The sequence below is a fragment of the Choloepus didactylus genome, chromosome 10 (genome assembly GCF_015220235.1).
Source record: "Choloepus didactylus isolate mChoDid1 chromosome 10, mChoDid1.pri, whole genome shotgun sequence".
NCBI lineage: Eukaryota > Metazoa > Chordata > Mammalia > Pilosa > Megalonychidae > Choloepus > Choloepus didactylus.
Window position 1 is genome coordinate 131,364,624 of NC_051316.1, and position 16,570 is coordinate 131,381,193.

The 16,570-nt window shown below is 48.0% G+C and overlaps 1 protein-coding gene across 2 annotated transcripts in view; it reads left to right on the forward strand.

Annotated features, from left to right (window-relative positions):
• Positions 1-16,570, forward strand: part of MAN1B1 (mannosidase alpha class 1B member 1) — a 39,617-nt gene that overhangs the window by 889 nt on the left and 22,158 nt on the right. For both annotated transcript variants that reach the window (XM_037850885.1, XM_037850887.1), the window contains 2 exons: positions 507-640; positions 2,878-3,032. In XM_037850885.1, coding sequence (XP_037706813.1) covers positions 507-640; positions 2,878-3,032 — 289 coding nt within the window. The remainder of the gene's footprint in view (positions 1-506; positions 641-2,877; positions 3,033-16,570) is intronic.

Here is a 16,570-nt window from a genome sequence, read left to right on the forward strand (position 1 = left end):
TGTCTGATCGCTGGTGTGTGTATCCTCTCATGCAGACATTTTGGGCATGAGGTTAAATGCTCAATCAAAATTAGTAACACTTCATTTCCTCATACTCGTTAGTGCATGTTTGGAAATGGCCAGACAGTGTTCTGTTAAGGATGTAGAGACTCGCTTCTGATTTGTCTCTAAGATTATTTCTTTTAGGAAGACAGCTAAAGAGCTGCTAGTTTGCCCACATGAACTTTATATTTATGAGCGTATTGTACTATCTGGGCTGGAGAAGATTAAGGTGAAGTATTTGAGTGTCGTTAGTAAGGATGAAGACTGCCAAGTGCTTTCAAAAATATTTGATTTTCTTTGCTCCTTTTTGAGTTCAGTTAAATGACTTTTTTTTTTTAATGGGTTTTTGAGGTGTCATGATGTTGTTTTATAATGAATAACACCAGTCCAGATGCTTCTTGTGAAGCATGTTAAGTTTTAGGCTTTATGTTATATTGTATGATAAGGTATACTTTCCCGTCTAGCCCCGAGTGTCAAGTTATCCGAAGAACAGAATATGCGACCAGAAATCCCCGGATTGAAACCGGCAAACCCACCTGTCTTACCAGCTCCTCAGAAGGCAGATGCGAACCCCGCACACCGGCCAGCAATATCTCAGGTATGTTTGAAAGACCACAGAGGGACTTGTAACTGCGGAGGATTTCAAGTCATTCGTGGAAAACAAATAACATTTCAAACAGTTTGAGGAGAATTGTTTCCTCTTGCGTCTGTTTTGTGTTTTTACGTCACAGTCACTCATTCTGGACTGAGTACATGGGAAGAGGACTATTTTGCTCTCTTTGAACGCCCACTGTGTGCCAGCTCTTGTGTTAGCTGTGTGGTGATGTGTAATACAGACCTTGTCTGATGTCATGGAGCCGGGCAGCTGGTAGGGGAGGGAGGTATTGGCCAGCAGCAAAGACAGATGCACAGTGACTCACTGGTGTAAGTTCTGTAAGGTGAAGGGCTGGTGCCACCAAGGAACTGCTGTGCAGGCAGGTCCTGAGCGGTCAGTGAAGGCCTCTTGGGGGTGGGGCACTGAGCGTGAAATCTGCAGGACAGAAGCAGCCGTGCTTGGGGATAACAGGGTTTCGGTGGAAAGAATCAGCTCATGGGTAGGCCCTTAAGAAAGGACCTTGGCCCAGTCAGGAAGCTGCTTCCAGGAAGGGGTGGGAGTCGTGCAGGGGGGCAGGCTTGGCATCAGCTCGGGCCCTGCCGTTCCCTGCGTGCAAGGCAGCACTGGAGATTTCCATCATGAGCATGGGGAGATTTTAACTGTGGCAACTCTTCTGAGTCTGTGAGACAGCATGACGTGGACCCTCAGGGCTGGGCAGCAGGGACCGGGCAAGCACAGCTGCCTGGGTGGTCGGGGACAACCCCTCAGGACTTGGATGGTGCCAGTGAAGGCGGGCAGGAAGTGGAGTGAGAAAACCTGGGCTCCCTGTTGCGGGTCTGCACCACTGCGCCCCAGGGGTCGTCCGCAGAGCTGGCAAATGGGTGGCGTGGCAGCAGGGTCGGAGTGTAGAGAGGTCAGGGCAGGGTAGACACGTTCTGGGGTCTCTACCTGTGGAGGATGTGTGCCGTCCAGACAGGCTGGAAGAAGTGATCGGGCCTGAACCCTGGCACTCCCATGCTTAGACATTGGGGTGGTGGAGGAGGAGAGGGTTGCCATGGAGATTCAGAGCCAGGGTAGCAAGAGAACCCAGAAAGTGACCTGTCAGGGATGGGATGCTTAGGAGGGAAGTGGGCTGACACCTCTGAGAACCTGGTGATACGAGGTGCTGTGTGCCTGGTGGATTCAGAGCCTGTGCCGTGCATGTGTGAGGTGGGCTCAGGGCCTGTGCCGTGTGTGTGTGAGGTGGGCTCGGAACCTGTGCGAGGTGGGCTCAGAGCCTGTGCTGTGCGTGTGAGAGGTGGGCTCGGAGCCTGTGCGAGGTGGGCTCGGAGCTTGTGCCGTGCGTGTGCGAGGTGGGCTCAGGGCCTGTGCCATGCGTGTGTGAGGTTGGCTCGGAACCTGTGCGAGGTGGGCTCAGAGCCTGTGCTGTGCGTGTGAGAGGTGGGCTCGGAGCCTGTGCCGTGCGTGTGCGAGGTGGGCTCAGGGCCTGTGCCGTGCATGTGTGAGGTGGGTCAGGGCCTGTGCCGTGCGTGTGTGAGGTGGGCTCGGAAGCTGTGCGAGGTGGACTCAGAGCCTGTGCTGTGTGTGTGAGAGGTGGGCTCGGAGCCTGTGCGAGGTGGGCTCGGAGCCTGTGCTGTGCGTGTGCGAGGTGCAGAGCGGTATTTTTCCTGCGCGCCCACTCGTGCCCCGGGAGGCAGCTGGAGATGGAGCCTGCGTCTGTGCGCAGGGACATGGGGCAAGGCCGGGTCCGCCACGGGGAGAGGGTCCTCGAATGAGAACCTGCTTGGGTGTTCCTGGGATGGTACGTGGAGACGGGCTTCTGACCCCAGAGTAGGACGCAGATCGGGTCCCCCGTCGCCCACCCTTGAGTGTACCCCTGGCGGCCCCTTTCCCGCAGCCTTGGGGTGGCCTCGGGGGTGGGGGTGGACGGCTTGGAGCCGCTGCGGTGGGCTGCTCCCTGCCCCGGGCCCGCGCCCAGCCCTTCCTCATCGTCGCCCTGCGCGGTGTGGTGCGGCTCTGAGCCCCCGTCCGGGGCTGCGCTTGCCGGTGTACGGTGTCCCCAGTGGAAAAACCTGGCAAGCGCTGCTGTTGGACTGTTAGATGACGCCAGTTTCCTCTGGGTCGCGGGCCCCGGCCAGGGCGTGCTGCCGGCAGGTGGGTGCGGGCCGAACGCGGGAGCAGCGGCTCTGGGGCCGACGGGTGACATCGCGTGTGACAGCCTGGCTCCCCTTTCTGCACAGTCGCCTCGAAAGCGTGTCCGGCGGGGACCACCCAACCTGCAGATCAAAGCCCCCGACAGAGACTGGAAACCCAGGTGGCCGGGAGACGCCGACAAGGGGCCCACAGACCCGGCCGCTGCTCGCCAGGAAGAAAAGGCGCCGACGACGGTGATCAGGTACGTGGAGGGGGCACCAGGCTGGCCGGGTGTGCGGTGGAGGCCAGGGGATTCGGTGCTTCCTCCTTCCGAGAACAAAGACAGAAATAACCAACGCCCAAAGAATGTCACGGGTCAGGGTTCAGTGCAGACAGTGCTGTTCTGCAGGCAGCTGGAGGAAGCTGTACTCGATGCCGGGTCAGTTGGAAAGCTGGAGGTCAGAGTTCAGGGAGGCTGAGGCCCCGCCCCGCCTGGGGCCTGCGGGAACAGGGTCAGGGGCTGTGTTAACTGCGTGCGGGGGTGGGGCCCACAGGGGACTGGAACCAGCTCCATTTGCTTTGGGCCTTGCCCATGGGGGCAGGTGGGCTTGGGGAGGGGTCGCCCCCTGCCTCGGCTTCTCTTTACTGAGCCCTTTCCGGAAAGGCAGAGGAATGGGGCGAGGGGTTGGCCCCACAACCCAGGGCCCCAGTGGCTGTCGCCTGCCGGCTTGTGGGGTCTGTGTGGGGGCTGTCGTGGCCTCGGAGCCGCAGGGTCAGGCATTGTTCTCAGTCAGTTGTTGATGCTGTTTGAGGCAGGACTCACTCCACAGACCAGCGACAGTGTGTTCTCTGAACCTCACCCCTGATGTCTGAAGCCGAGTGCTGGGTTTTAGTGCCTTATGCACGTTTCCAGTGGACGTCACGTTTCCGGGGAGTTCTGAGGCGGGACAGGTGTCTGAGGTGTGTCGGGCTCCCCTGCCCCAGCGGGCACCCTGATTGGCCCAGGGGAACACCAACGGGGGTGCCTGTTAGAAGGGGCCCTGGACCTGTCCCTGCACAGATGTGGCACGACACGCCTCTTCAGGCAGAGCCGTCACCATCGGCGTCTTGCCTTGTCTCTCCGTCCAGGAAAGGATCAGTTCTGTCCCTTCCAGGACTCGCTGATGTAGACGCTTTAGTTCTGAGTTTCTAAACCCAGAGCACTCTTATCTTGTCACTTGTTTTCTGGGCAGGATCCCCACCCTGGCCCAAGGTGTGGGTGGAAAGTCAGCTTCTCCTCCGCGATGGGAGCAGCCCTGGCCCAAGACCCTTGGGACCCCCTCGGTGCTGCCTTTGGATTGGGGCCCGCTGAGGCCTGTGGGTGGTGGTGAGGGGTGGCGTGTGGGTAGCGCCCTCTGTCTCAGGCCTGGCCAGGAGCCTGCTTGTTCTCTTGCACGTCAGTAGCCACTGCCCCTGGAAGCCCCTGGAGGTCTTTGTGGGGCCGCAGGCCTCAGTGCACCCAGCAGGACGGTGCCACGGGAGCCAGCACGGTGACAGACGGGAGGCAGTGTGGGGGGCACGCCCAGTGGCACCCTGCCCCCAGCCGCAGTCAGCGGGAGCCTGTGTGGGGAATGTGGGTGCAGAGCCGCAGCAGGGGCCTGAGCCAGGCTGCTCTGGTGAGGAGTGATCTCAGGAAGCTCCGAGAAAATAAAATCTGAGGCTGTGGAACAATGAGGGTGTAACCAGAGGAAGCATGGATTTGCTCACCAAGTCCAGAAAATAAGTGTGCTTTGGAACTTGTATCAACTTTAGGATGAATTAGAGGAGGTTTACTTTCAGAGCGAAGGAGCGTTTTTAAATCAGCTTGTAAAATTAGACCATTTGTAATCCCAGCACTGTGCTGTCAGTAGATTCAAGAGGAGTTTAACTACCTCCTCGCAGGTTGTTGAGGGAGCGTTTGGTGTGTGGCCACTACTGCAAGGCTGGGCAGGGGATGCTGCTGACCGCTGCGATGGCCCCGGTGGGTGGGCAGCCGTGTGTACTGGGCCCTCCTGGCCTCGGTGCCCCCTCTCATTCCCACCTGGCTGGTTGAGATGACGAGTCACATGGCTGAGGGACTTAGAGGCCCCAGCCTCCGGCCGCAGCCCCCTCCTGAGCGGCAGAGTTTCTTACTGCTCCTCTGGCAGCACAGAGTCATCGCAGGAAGGCCCAGGAGCCTGCTGTTGACCCGGCGGGGGCTGTCTGAATCCACTGCTCCGGAGCTCCGGAGTCCAGTGGGACGCTCTGTAGCATCCAGGGAGGAACTGAGTCAAAGACTGGTAAACTGCCACAAACATCAGTGAATTTCACCCTCCAACAGCGGCTGTCACCCCCTCCCCCAGCCGCGGTGCAGCTCCCGGTCCCAGGGCCGGCTGTGCGGACCTAGGCCTCCGAAATCCAAGAGCGTGAGGCCCGATTGCCAGTGGCTGGTTTCGACTGGCTGCTTCAGCTTGAGGTGGGGCCGGGCTGAGGGAGGCCTCTGTCCTTCCTCCGCAAAGCAGCAGAGGAGCCTGAAAGAGGCAGTGCTTTCCTTTCCCCCTTCTTTTCTCTCTTCATTACCCATTTGAGAACAATACTGGATGTATTCAACAGCATACGTGAACAGGCAGAAGAAAGGATCTGCAAATTTGAAGACAAGACAACTGAAATGATCCAGTGTGAGCTGAGGAAAGAAAAAAATAATGAAGAAAAACGAACAGATCCTGAGGGAGCCGTGGGACACCATCAAGCTTAACAAGATCCACATCACTGGAGCCCCAGAAGGACAAAAAGAGAGAGCGGGAAAGGGGCAGAAAAGCATTTGGAGAAATAATCGCCTCACACCCCTCAAATCTGAGGAGAGACGTGAATAGACACATCCAGGAAGCTCAAGGGACTCCAAGCAGGACAGGCTCTGCGACACCTAGGCCAAGACACATAAGAGCAAACCTGTCAAAGTGCAAAGACAAGGAGAGGGTTTGAAAGCAGCGAGAGAGAAGTGACTTGTCACATTCAAGGGGTCCCAGGAAAGATTAACGGTGGATTTCCTGTGAGAAGCCATGGAGGCCAGAAGACAATGAGATGGCTTATTTAAAGTCCTTTAAAAACAATTGCTGTCAACCCAGAGTTCTAGATTCAGCAAAACAATCTTTGAAAAATGGAGAAATTAAGACATTAGCAGGTAAAGAAAAGCTGAAAGAGTTCATTACCAAAGAGCTGCCCTACAAGAAATGCTACAAGGGGGTCTTTCGGGCTGGATGAAGGGACCCTAGTCGGTAACCTAAAGCCATAAGAAATAAAGAACATTAATAAAGGAAATTTTATAGGTAAACGTAAAGGCCTAAATTATTGTACTTTTGGTTTGTAACTGTGTGTCCCCCCCCGTGTGAATTAATAGGCAAATTAGTACAATAATATTTCTAATCTGTGTTAATGGGTATACAGCGTATGAAGCTGTCCTCTGACTCAACAACTTAATGGGAGGGGCAGAGGCATAGGAGTGGAGGGTTTGAGGGTTTGCAGACTCCTGTAACTAGGCTGGACCGTTCGAACGAGGCTGTAAGTAGTTTACGATGGTCATTGTGGTAGTTTGGAGCTGTTAGATACCCAGGAAAGGCCGTGTTCTTTTTTTTTAGTGCATTTTTTTATTGTGAACTTTAACACATATATGTAACAGCGATGGCTTCCAAAGTACAATTCAACAAGTAGTTAGCAAATTTCAAAGAATGTCATGGGTCACCCTTCCACAACTTCAGCCACTTCCATTATTGTAAAATATAACATATGTACCAAACGGTGTCATCTCTCGATGTACAGCTCAGCAAGCAGTCATATAGGCAATTGCAGAAATTGCTGTGGGTTACAGTTCCACAGTTTCAGTCCTTTTTTGTGCAATATAAGGGATATACCGAAAGGTGGAGACATTCAAAGCACAGTTCAACGAGCAGCTATAGAGCAAGTTTCAAAGGGTGTTATAGGTTACTCCTTCCAGCCATCCCACACCCCAACATCCAAAAAAAAAAGTCTATAGTCATATAAAGTTTCAGTATTCATAGACCTTTGTTAAATCTTACCTTGTTTGTTGCTACCCCTTCCTCTCTCTTAATCCCTTTCTCCATCTTCAGGCGTGTCTAGGCAGTGAGCACCCTAACTTGTTCATGCTGAAAGGGGGTGTCAACAGTATGGGGAAGGGAGCTGCATCTGATTGTTGTTCTTAAAAAAGGCTGTTGCCTCTGGGGTTTAGGATTTGTCTGGAGTAGGAACACTGGTGGATTTAAGTTTCTGAGAGAGAAAACTTAGCGACTGAATCTTCTAGAATCTCAGGTAGGGACCTAGGCATTTGGGGACTACTTTTGGTAAGGGCTTGGCAGATTGTCGCCATTTGGGATGTCTAGCTGGAGCTTGCATAAGAGAAACCTCCAGGATAGCCTTTCAACTCTGTTTGGGATCTCTCAGCCAACCATGACCTCAGCTTGTTGCCTTTTTTTCCCCCTTTTGGTCAAGAAGGCATTTTCAATCCCTCACCGCCAGGGCCAGGCTCATTCCTGGGAGTCATGTCCCTCTTAGTGGGGGAGGGAGATGAATGAATTTATTTGCTAAGTTGGGCTTAGAAAGAGAAAATGCCATGTTCTTTTAATCCATTCTTGTGGGTGTAGACCTGTTGTGGGTGGGACCTTTTGATTAGGTTGTTTCTGTGGATACGTGACTCCAGCTTTTCAAGGTGGGTCTTAATCCCCTTGCTCATAAAAGGTGAAACTCAGAGAGCTCAGAGAAGCTGAGATGAAATCCGGAGTTTGCCCTGGAGAGCTAAGAGAAGGTCCACAGATGCTCAGAAGGAAACAGAAGTTTTTTGGAGAGGGCTTAGAGAGAACAGAAGCCGGGAGAAGGACCAGCAGACGTCGCCACGTGCTTCCCATGTGACAGAGGAACCCTGGATGCCAGCAGCCTTTCCTCAGAGAAGGTGTCTTCCTCCTGGTGCCTGAATTTGGACATTTCTTGGCCTTAGACTGTAAATTTCTAAGTAAGAAATCCCTGTTGTAAAAGCCAACCCATTTCTAGTATATTGCATTCCAGCAGCTTTAGCAAACCAAAAGAGTCATTGTATTTACAAAAGCAGCCACTAAGAAAATAATTATGTAGAGAAAAGGAACGTGGAAGTGAATTAGAAGTGGTATGCGTCACAGGAGCAAGTAAATACAAAGAAAGGCAGTAATGGAGTAATTGAGGAACAAATAACATACAAGATGTACAGAAAACAAATAGTTAAATGGCAGAAATAAACCTTTGTCAGTTATCTTAAATGTCAATGGATAAACTCTCCCATTAAAGGCAAAGCCTGGCAGATTGGATGAGAAAGCATAATCCATCAGTATGCTGTTTATGAGTGACTCAAAGTAGAAAGGTACAAAGAGGTGGAAAGCAAAAGGGTGGAAATAGAAATTCCAGGCAAAGAGTAATCAAAAGCATGCTGAAGTGGCTACATTACATTTTCTTTTCAAACAAAGTAGAGTTTAAGTGAAAAAATGTTACAAGAGACAAAGAAAGGTATTAAGGATCGATTAAAGGATCAATCTAGCAAGGAGATATGACAGTTAGAAACATATGTGCAGCTTCCAACAGAGCTGTAAAATACATGAAGCGAAAATGTACAGAATTGAAGGGGGAATTACATGGTTCAACAAAAATAGTTGCAGACTCCGACGTGTCACTTTCAGTAATTGAGACAATATCCAACCAGAAGGTCCGAAAGGAAACAAGAGGTCCCGAACAGCACTGTGAACCACTTAGACCAGTGGACGCGGACAGAGCTGTTGTGGAGCACATATCCTTCTCCAGCACACGTGGAACGTTTTCCGGGACCTGCTACACGTTAGGCTGCAGATCAGATCTTTAATGAATTTAGTAATATTGAAATCATGCTAAATATCTTCTCGGACCCCAATGAAATAAAGTCAGAAATCAGTACCAGAAGAAAATTTACAAATATGTGGAAATTAAATAACACTAATAAACAACCAGTGGATCAAAGAAGAAATGACAAGGGAAATTAAGAAATATCTTGACACAAATGAAAATGAAAACACAACACACCATGACTTACAGGATGCAGTGGAGGCAATGCCCACAGGGAAATTTATAGCTCTGAATGCCTACATTGAAAAGGAGGAGATATCACAAGTCAGTAACCTAACTTCACACCCAAGGAAACTAGAAGAACAGCAGACCAAACCCAGAGTAAAGATTAGAGCACAGATAAATGAAGTAAAGAATAGAAAAACAGTAGAAAGAATCAACATGACCAGAAGTTGGATATTTTAAAAGATGGATAAAATTAACAAACCTGTAACCAGTCTGACAAAGAAAAGAAATGAAAAGTGGGAGAATATTACCGACCTTACAGAAATAAAAGGATTATGAGGGTGTACTCTGAACAATTATGTATGAGCAAATTAGAAAACTAGATGAAGCGGACAAATTCCTCAAAACATACAAATTGCCTAATGTGATACAAGACAAAATAGAAAATGTCAGAAGACCTATAATAAGTAAAGACATTGAATTATTAATCCAAAAATTCCATACCAAAGTGCAGGACTAGATGATTTAACTTTAGGAATATAGATGCAAAAATTCTCAACAAAATACTGACAAACCGAATCCAACAGTATTTTAGTAAAAGCATTATACACCATGGCAAAGTGGGATTTATAAAATAAAATAATTTATTTTATTATTTACTATGGCGAAGTAATGCAAGGGTGGTTCAGCATAAGAAAATCAGTCAATGTAATACACCACATTAATAGAAAGAAGATGGAGAACTACTTTTACCACAGAAAAGGCATTTGACAAAATCCAAAATCCTTTCATGATAAAAACCCTAAAAACTAGGAATAGAAGGAAACTTTCTCAACATGATAAAGGGCATTTACGGAAAACCCACAGCAAATATAATATTCAGTGGTGAGAGACTGAAAAGATCAGGAACAAGACCAAAATGCCAGCTGCCACCACTGTGATTTAACACTGTGCTAGAAGTTCTAGCCAGAGCAATAAGGCAAGAGAAATAAATAAAGGCATCCAATTGGGAAGGAAGAAGTAAAATTATCTCTATTTGCAGATGACATGGTCCTAAATATGGAAAATCTCAAACAATCCACAGAAAGCTATTAGAACTAATAAGTGAACTCAGCAGTGTTGCAGGATACAGGATAAACATGGAATCGGTTGGATTTCTATAAGACATTAATGGACAGTCTGAAAAGGAAATCAAGAAAACAATTCCATTTTCAATAGTATGTAAAAGAATAAAATAGGAATAAATTTAACCAAGAAGGTGAAAGACTTGTACGCTAGAAACCACAAAACATTGCAGAAAAAGCTTGAAGAAGACCTACATGAGTGGAAAGACATTCCGTGTTTATGGATTCAGAGACTTAATATTGTTAAGATGTCAGTATTGCCTAAAGCAATCTACAGATTCAACACCATCCCCATCAAAACTTCAGCAGCTTTTTTTTTTTTTTTTTTTTTTTCCTTCAGAAATGGAAAAGCTGATCCTCATCCTTATGGAATTACAAGGGACCCCAAATAGCCAAATAATCTTGAAAAAGAAGAACATGTCCTATTTCAAGACTTAAACTACAAAGTTACAGTAATTACTGTACTGACATAAGGATAGGCATGTAGACCGATGGAATAAAATTGGGTCCAGAGATAAATCCACACATCAATAGCCAGTTGATTATTGACAAGGGTTCAGGTCCATTCAATGGGGAAAGAATCGTCTCTTCAGCAAATGGTGCTGGGAGAACCGGAAATCCACATGCCAAGGACCCCTGCCTCTTACTCTAAAAAGCAGTTCAAAATGGACCAATGACTTAAATCTAAGAGTTAATACTGTGCAACTCTTATAAGGAAACATAGGGAAATGTCTTCAGGACCTTGTAGTAGGCAAGAGATTCTTAAATTTTACACTAAAAGCACAAGCAACAAAATAAAAAATAGAATGGACTTCATCAAAATAAAAATCTATGCATCAAAGGACATCCTCAGTAAAGTGGAACTAAAACCTACAGAATGGGAATAAATATTTGGGAACCATATATCTGATAAGGGTTTAACATCCAGAATATTTTAAGAACTCAGTATTGTTAGAAACAGAGTTGTACCTGGAAGAAAATAAAGGCTTATTTGATTGTGGAGGAGAAAAGAAATTTATTTTTGTTTTTGTAAGAGCGGGCGCATGCCCAAAAGAAAATGGAACGGTCGTTGCCCCAAAGAAAGGAAAGCAGCGTAATTTATTTCCTGAGCCTAACACGCAGGTCCCTCCCCCGTTTCCCCGTTGGCCGGGGACTCCTGAGGTTACAGTTTATCCGAGAGAGCTGACCAGCCCTCCTTTGATTACACCTCATATTCCTTCACATTTCAGTGACCTTGGCTGTTACTGGCATTAACTCGAGGCTTACATAAGAGGCCCTTTCTTTCCCTCTAATCGCAGAATCAGTTTGTGCTAGTTGTGTTTAGCTTCTGTTTCCCGTATTTCACATCACCTTTACGTGAAAGCTAAACTTAACCTTTTTTTTATAGATTCCCCCCTCTTTCTTTTAAACTTCTTTTAGTTTTCACATTTTAGTTTTTTTAAATTTCCTAAGCTGTCCCACTATTCCCTTAACTGCATTTTTGGTGTAACTGATAAATTTTTGCTGATTATATTATATGTAATTAATTTAATTCACATTTGTGTTAATAGTGACCCACCAGAATAAAAACAATTTAAACCCTGCAGCTACTTGATTTTTGGCCTTAAATTTATTTGGGATTTTGGGGGGACCTTCTGCATTATTTAGGTAAATTCGTTTATTAAAGGGAGAAAGGAGCTAGATGTATTTCTTTTCTTTCTTTCCTGCTGGGTTTGCGTTGTCTTTTTCTTTTTAAATGCTAGAGTGAATGGGATAGCTAATTGAACCAGAGCACAGGTCCCTCCCCACTTTTCAGGTAAGGTTGCCCGGAGGAGGCCCTTTCTGCTGTACCACTAGAGGTGTGCACGGGGTACGGTTAAACTAGAGAAATTGCCAGCACTATCCTTGCTTATGTTTCACACTCATGTACACAAGGCCATGGTTTCAAGATCCTGGAGCCCTTCTTCCCGTCTAGGGAGACAGGCAGAGTGGTTTCCTGGACCAAGGTGAGAAGCTGGTACAGCCTTGACATTTCCCTTCCGGACTGGAGGGAACAGAGAAGACAACATGCTATAATTTTTACTTGGAGCAGCATTTTGAAAGAGGAGTACCATACACTTAAACTCCTTCCCATGCTTTTCCATACCTAACGGAACGGGCACGATCTGCGCAGCGGGTCGGCCTGGTGCACAAGCGTAAGAATCGCTTTTGTTTAGACTCTGGACCGGATATTTGACCCATTCTGCCCAGGCATTTGTTTCTCTGTAACCTGTCTCTATTTCTATGGTCTGCCCTAAGTCTTCTGCCTTGAGTGTTCTGACTTTGGGATCATTCTGAACTGGGGAGCTGGTCTCCAGCCAAGTTTCCCCTGGTGTCGCTAACTGGAGAAGACGTTTTGGGGAGTGTATTTGTTGGGGAGGGGAGGACCTGAATACGGAACATTCCCAGAGGGTCCTCACCAGTGACATCGGCTCCCATTCCATGCACTCTGTTAACTAGCGTTCTAGTTCGCTGATGCTGCGGAATGCAGAACATCAGAGATGGACTGGCTTTTATAAAAAGGGGGTTTATTTGGTTACAGAGTTACAGTCTTAAGGCCATAAAGTGTCCAAGGTAACACATCGGCAGTCGGGTACCTTCACTGGAGGATGGCCAATGGCGTCCGGAAAACCTCTGTTAGCTGGGAAGGCACGTGGCTGGTGTCTGCTCCAGAGTTCTGGTTTCAGAATGGCTTTCTCCCAGGACGTTCCTCTCTATCAAGCTTGCTCCTCTTCAAAACGTCACGCACAGCTGCACTGAGCTCCGTCTCTTTGAGTCAGCTCATTTATATGGCTCCACTGATCAAGGCCAGTTAATACTACTGGGTTGCACTGAAGGTTTATGCAGTTCAGTGGGGCACTACTTTTGTAAAAAGTTATTTTAATATTATTACTATTTTTTTTTTTTTAGTAAGCTTTGCTTTCCCCATGCCCTCTGCAGTCGACTGTTTATACTGGGTGGTCCATCAGATATTTGGCGGTGGGGGGGAGAAACAAAAGAAAATGACATTACACTCTTTTTTTATTTCTGCCCCTGGCTCCCGCTGATGTTTTAAATTCCCGCAGGGTATTACCTGGCAAGCATCAGACTGCACGGTTTGGGACTCGAGGCCCTCGGTTACTGTTGTTAAGTTGTTTTTGGCAAGGCTTATTGTTGGAAACACCATCATTAATATAATTATTTTCATTTTTAGACTGAGCCTGAAACCCCTCATCTGTTAGCTTTTGGTAGGATTAGTAAAATACAGGGTTTGACCTGCCCCTTCTCCTTTTCCTGATATACTCTCCCAGTTATTGTCTTTTTAGAGTGATCCTCAGGGGATTTCAGGTTGAAGTTGTTTTTCAGGATTTGGGCTGAGTTGCTAGGTACTTATTGTTTGGTTTAGGTACTGGTTTTTTCACTCGGGTGTAATGAGTTTAGCCTTCTTTTTTGCTGTTCGGACTGCCATTTTAGTTGTCAGCAAGAATTGATAGGGTCCTTCCCGGGCCGATTGAAGTTTGGATTCTTTCCACAACTTGATTAGGACCCAGCTACCAGGTTGGTGCTGATGGACGGCACATTCAAGAGGTGAGGTCTAGGCTAGCAAAGCACGAAGCCTGAGGGGTGATAAAGTAGAAGAGAAGGCCAGTATATAATTCTTAAGGAAGAGATCTTTTAGTCTGGGGAAGGGGGTTCTCCAATCCTCCTGGGACAAGGCAAGCCAAAAAGCCTCTTGTAAGGGGAAATTCCCCGTTTTTTTTTTAGGGGCAGTTCTAATCCTTAATAGGGCTATGGGTGAACACTTGGTTCGGGGTAACTTTGTTTCCAAGACTATTTTAGAAAGATGTTTTTTGTTTGTTCTTTTTTTTAAGGTTTGGTGCATTCTTTTTATCTTCTCTGAGGATGGTGGATGCCAGGGTGTGTGGGAATTTGATGCAATATTAAGCTTTGCATAACATTTTCTAATACATGGAAAGTGAAATGGCTACTGTTATTTGAGTTTATGTTCTTCACTAACCCATAGCAGGGAACGATTTGTTTTAGGATGATTTTGGAAGTTCCTGATGCTGTGGCTGAGGCGAGAGGATACGCCTTCACTTACCCTGTCAGATAGTTTACAAGAATCAGGATATACTTTAGACGACCCACTGGGGGCATTTTAGTGTAATTAACCTGAAGACTCTGAAATGGTTTGAGGCCTGGTTTTCTTTCCCCGTGTACTTGTTTTCTTAGGACTCTTTTATTAACCCTTTGGCAAATTATCCATCATTCACGTATTTGTTTAGCTCCAGTATAGAGGCCCACACGTTTAAAAGGCTTAAGAGCCAGATTACACATGGCCTGTGCTCCCCAGTGACTCCCCTGGTGTAAAACTGCTAATGCTTCTCTCGGTATTTGTTTATCTAACATTTGTCTGCTGTTTGGGAGGAGCCGTTTCCCTTGATCATCCACGGTCGCTCCAGCTGCTCCACCACTTTCGTCTCTTGCCGAGAATGTGGGGACCCCAGGCTTTCTGGGAATGGAGGGTATTAGGACCACTGACTTCAGAGGGAGACGAGGGAGGCCTCCTTAGCCTTTTTGTCAGCTCACCTATGGCCTTTTGCCTCAGAAGTGTGACCTTTATGGTGTCTGTTTACATGCACCACTGATATTTTTCTAGGTATGAGTAGGTTGGTTAATACTTGTTTTACTATTTCCTGTGAACTATTTGTTTTTCCTTCATTAGGACCACCCCACATTTCGGGATTTGGGAATTAGCCAGCTCTTTCCCTGCCCCCGAGATGAGGGGCGCTGATTCCAATACCCCTTTAAAGGTCAACCTCCCACCTTGCTCCACCAGGACAGTGGCGGCCGCAACAGCCTGAACACATCCAGGTCACCCTCTAGAGACAGGGCCCGAAGCCTTAGAAAGGAGGGCTCCAGGTCTCTCGGGCCTCCCCTAAGGCTGTTCCTGCATCCACTGTAACAGGCAGACGGAAAGGCCCCTCGAGGAGGGCAGGGCCAGAACAGGAGCCCCCTGCCAAGGCTCCATCTCCCCTCCCTCCACTCCAGTCCTCCAGGCTCCTCTCCCAGCAGTCCCCAGCTCGAGCCGCACAGGAGTCCGCCCACAGTCTACAGCACCCCACCAGTCTCAGAAACCTCCCCAGCCCCCCTTCTTTCTTTTAACGCGGGCACTCCCTTTTGAAATGACCAGATTTCCCACAGTGATAGCACCCTGGGAGATTCCTGTCCTCCCCCTGTGCTGGTTTGAATGTATTATGTCCTCCAAAACACCGTTATTTTTGATGTAATCTTGTGTGGGCAGACATATCAGTGTTGATTAGATTGTAATTCTTTGAGTGTTTCCATGGAGATGCGCCCCACCCAACTGTGGGTGATGACTTGGATTGGATAATTTCCATGGAGATGTTACCCCACCCATTCAGGGTGGGTCTAAATTAGATCAATGGAGCCATATAAATGAGCTGACAAACAGAAGGAACTCAGCACAGCTGAGAGTGACATTTTGAAGAGGAGCTACAGCCAAAAGGGACACTCTGAAGAATGCACAGAAGCTGAGAGAGAAGCTGCAGATGAGAGACAGTTTGAAGACGGCCGTTGAAAGCAGACTCTTGCTCCGGAGAAGCCGAGAGAGGATGAATATCCCAAGTACAACCAAGAGTGACATTTTTGAGGAACTGCACCCTAGAGAGGAACGTCCTGGGAGAAAGCCATTTTGAACCCAGAACTTTGGAGCAGATGCCAGCCACGTGCCTTCCCAGCTAACAGAGGTTATCCGGGCACCACTGGCCATCCTCCAGTGAAGGTACCCGATTGCTGATGTGTTACCTTGGACACTTTATGGCCTTAAGACTGTAATTTGGTAACCAAATAAACCCCCTTTATAAAAGCCAGTCCATCTCTGGTGTTTTGCATTCCGGCAGCATTAGCAAACCAAAACACTCCCCTTCTTCTTTCCCACTGGCTCCGAACACTTCTCTGTCTTTCCTCTGTCTCCCTCCTCCCTGCTTCGTCCCTAATCTCTCCTGGACCGTGAGGTCAGCCGTGCTCATCATGACTTTGGCTTTCTGCTTCTGCTTTTCCTCCTCTCTTCTCATAAACACTTTCTGAGACTTTCTTAATAACTCCTTCATTGGCTTATTTAGCCATCCGCTCATTTTCTGGATCTTTTTCTGAATATCGGGCCAAGACCCCTTCACTTAGCTGATCTTTAACATTCCCAGGGCCACAGGGTCATCAGGGTTCATTCCTGAGTGCTTCCTCTGAAAGGGTATAGGGGCTTAGTGGGGTCCCGTTCCCTTACCCTTCTCTTCCCAGGAGTTTTTGGAAATGGAAAATTTTGTACAGCTTTTTTTTTTCCATTGTGCCAGTTCCTTCCTTAATAGTTGGTGGGTTGTCCCCGGTGGAGCGGTTGGCACTGACTGGGCTCCTGGCTCCCCAGGGCTTGGGGGCTTCTGTGGGCTCTCAGGGTGAGCAGTGCCTGCCCCGGGAGGGGAGGGGAACATCGGGGGAGGCAGGTGTAATAAAGGATCCCAGGCTTGAGTTTCTGCAGATTTAGTTTCCGGGTCTGGGGTTTTAGCTTTCATGGGATAAAAACTGGTCT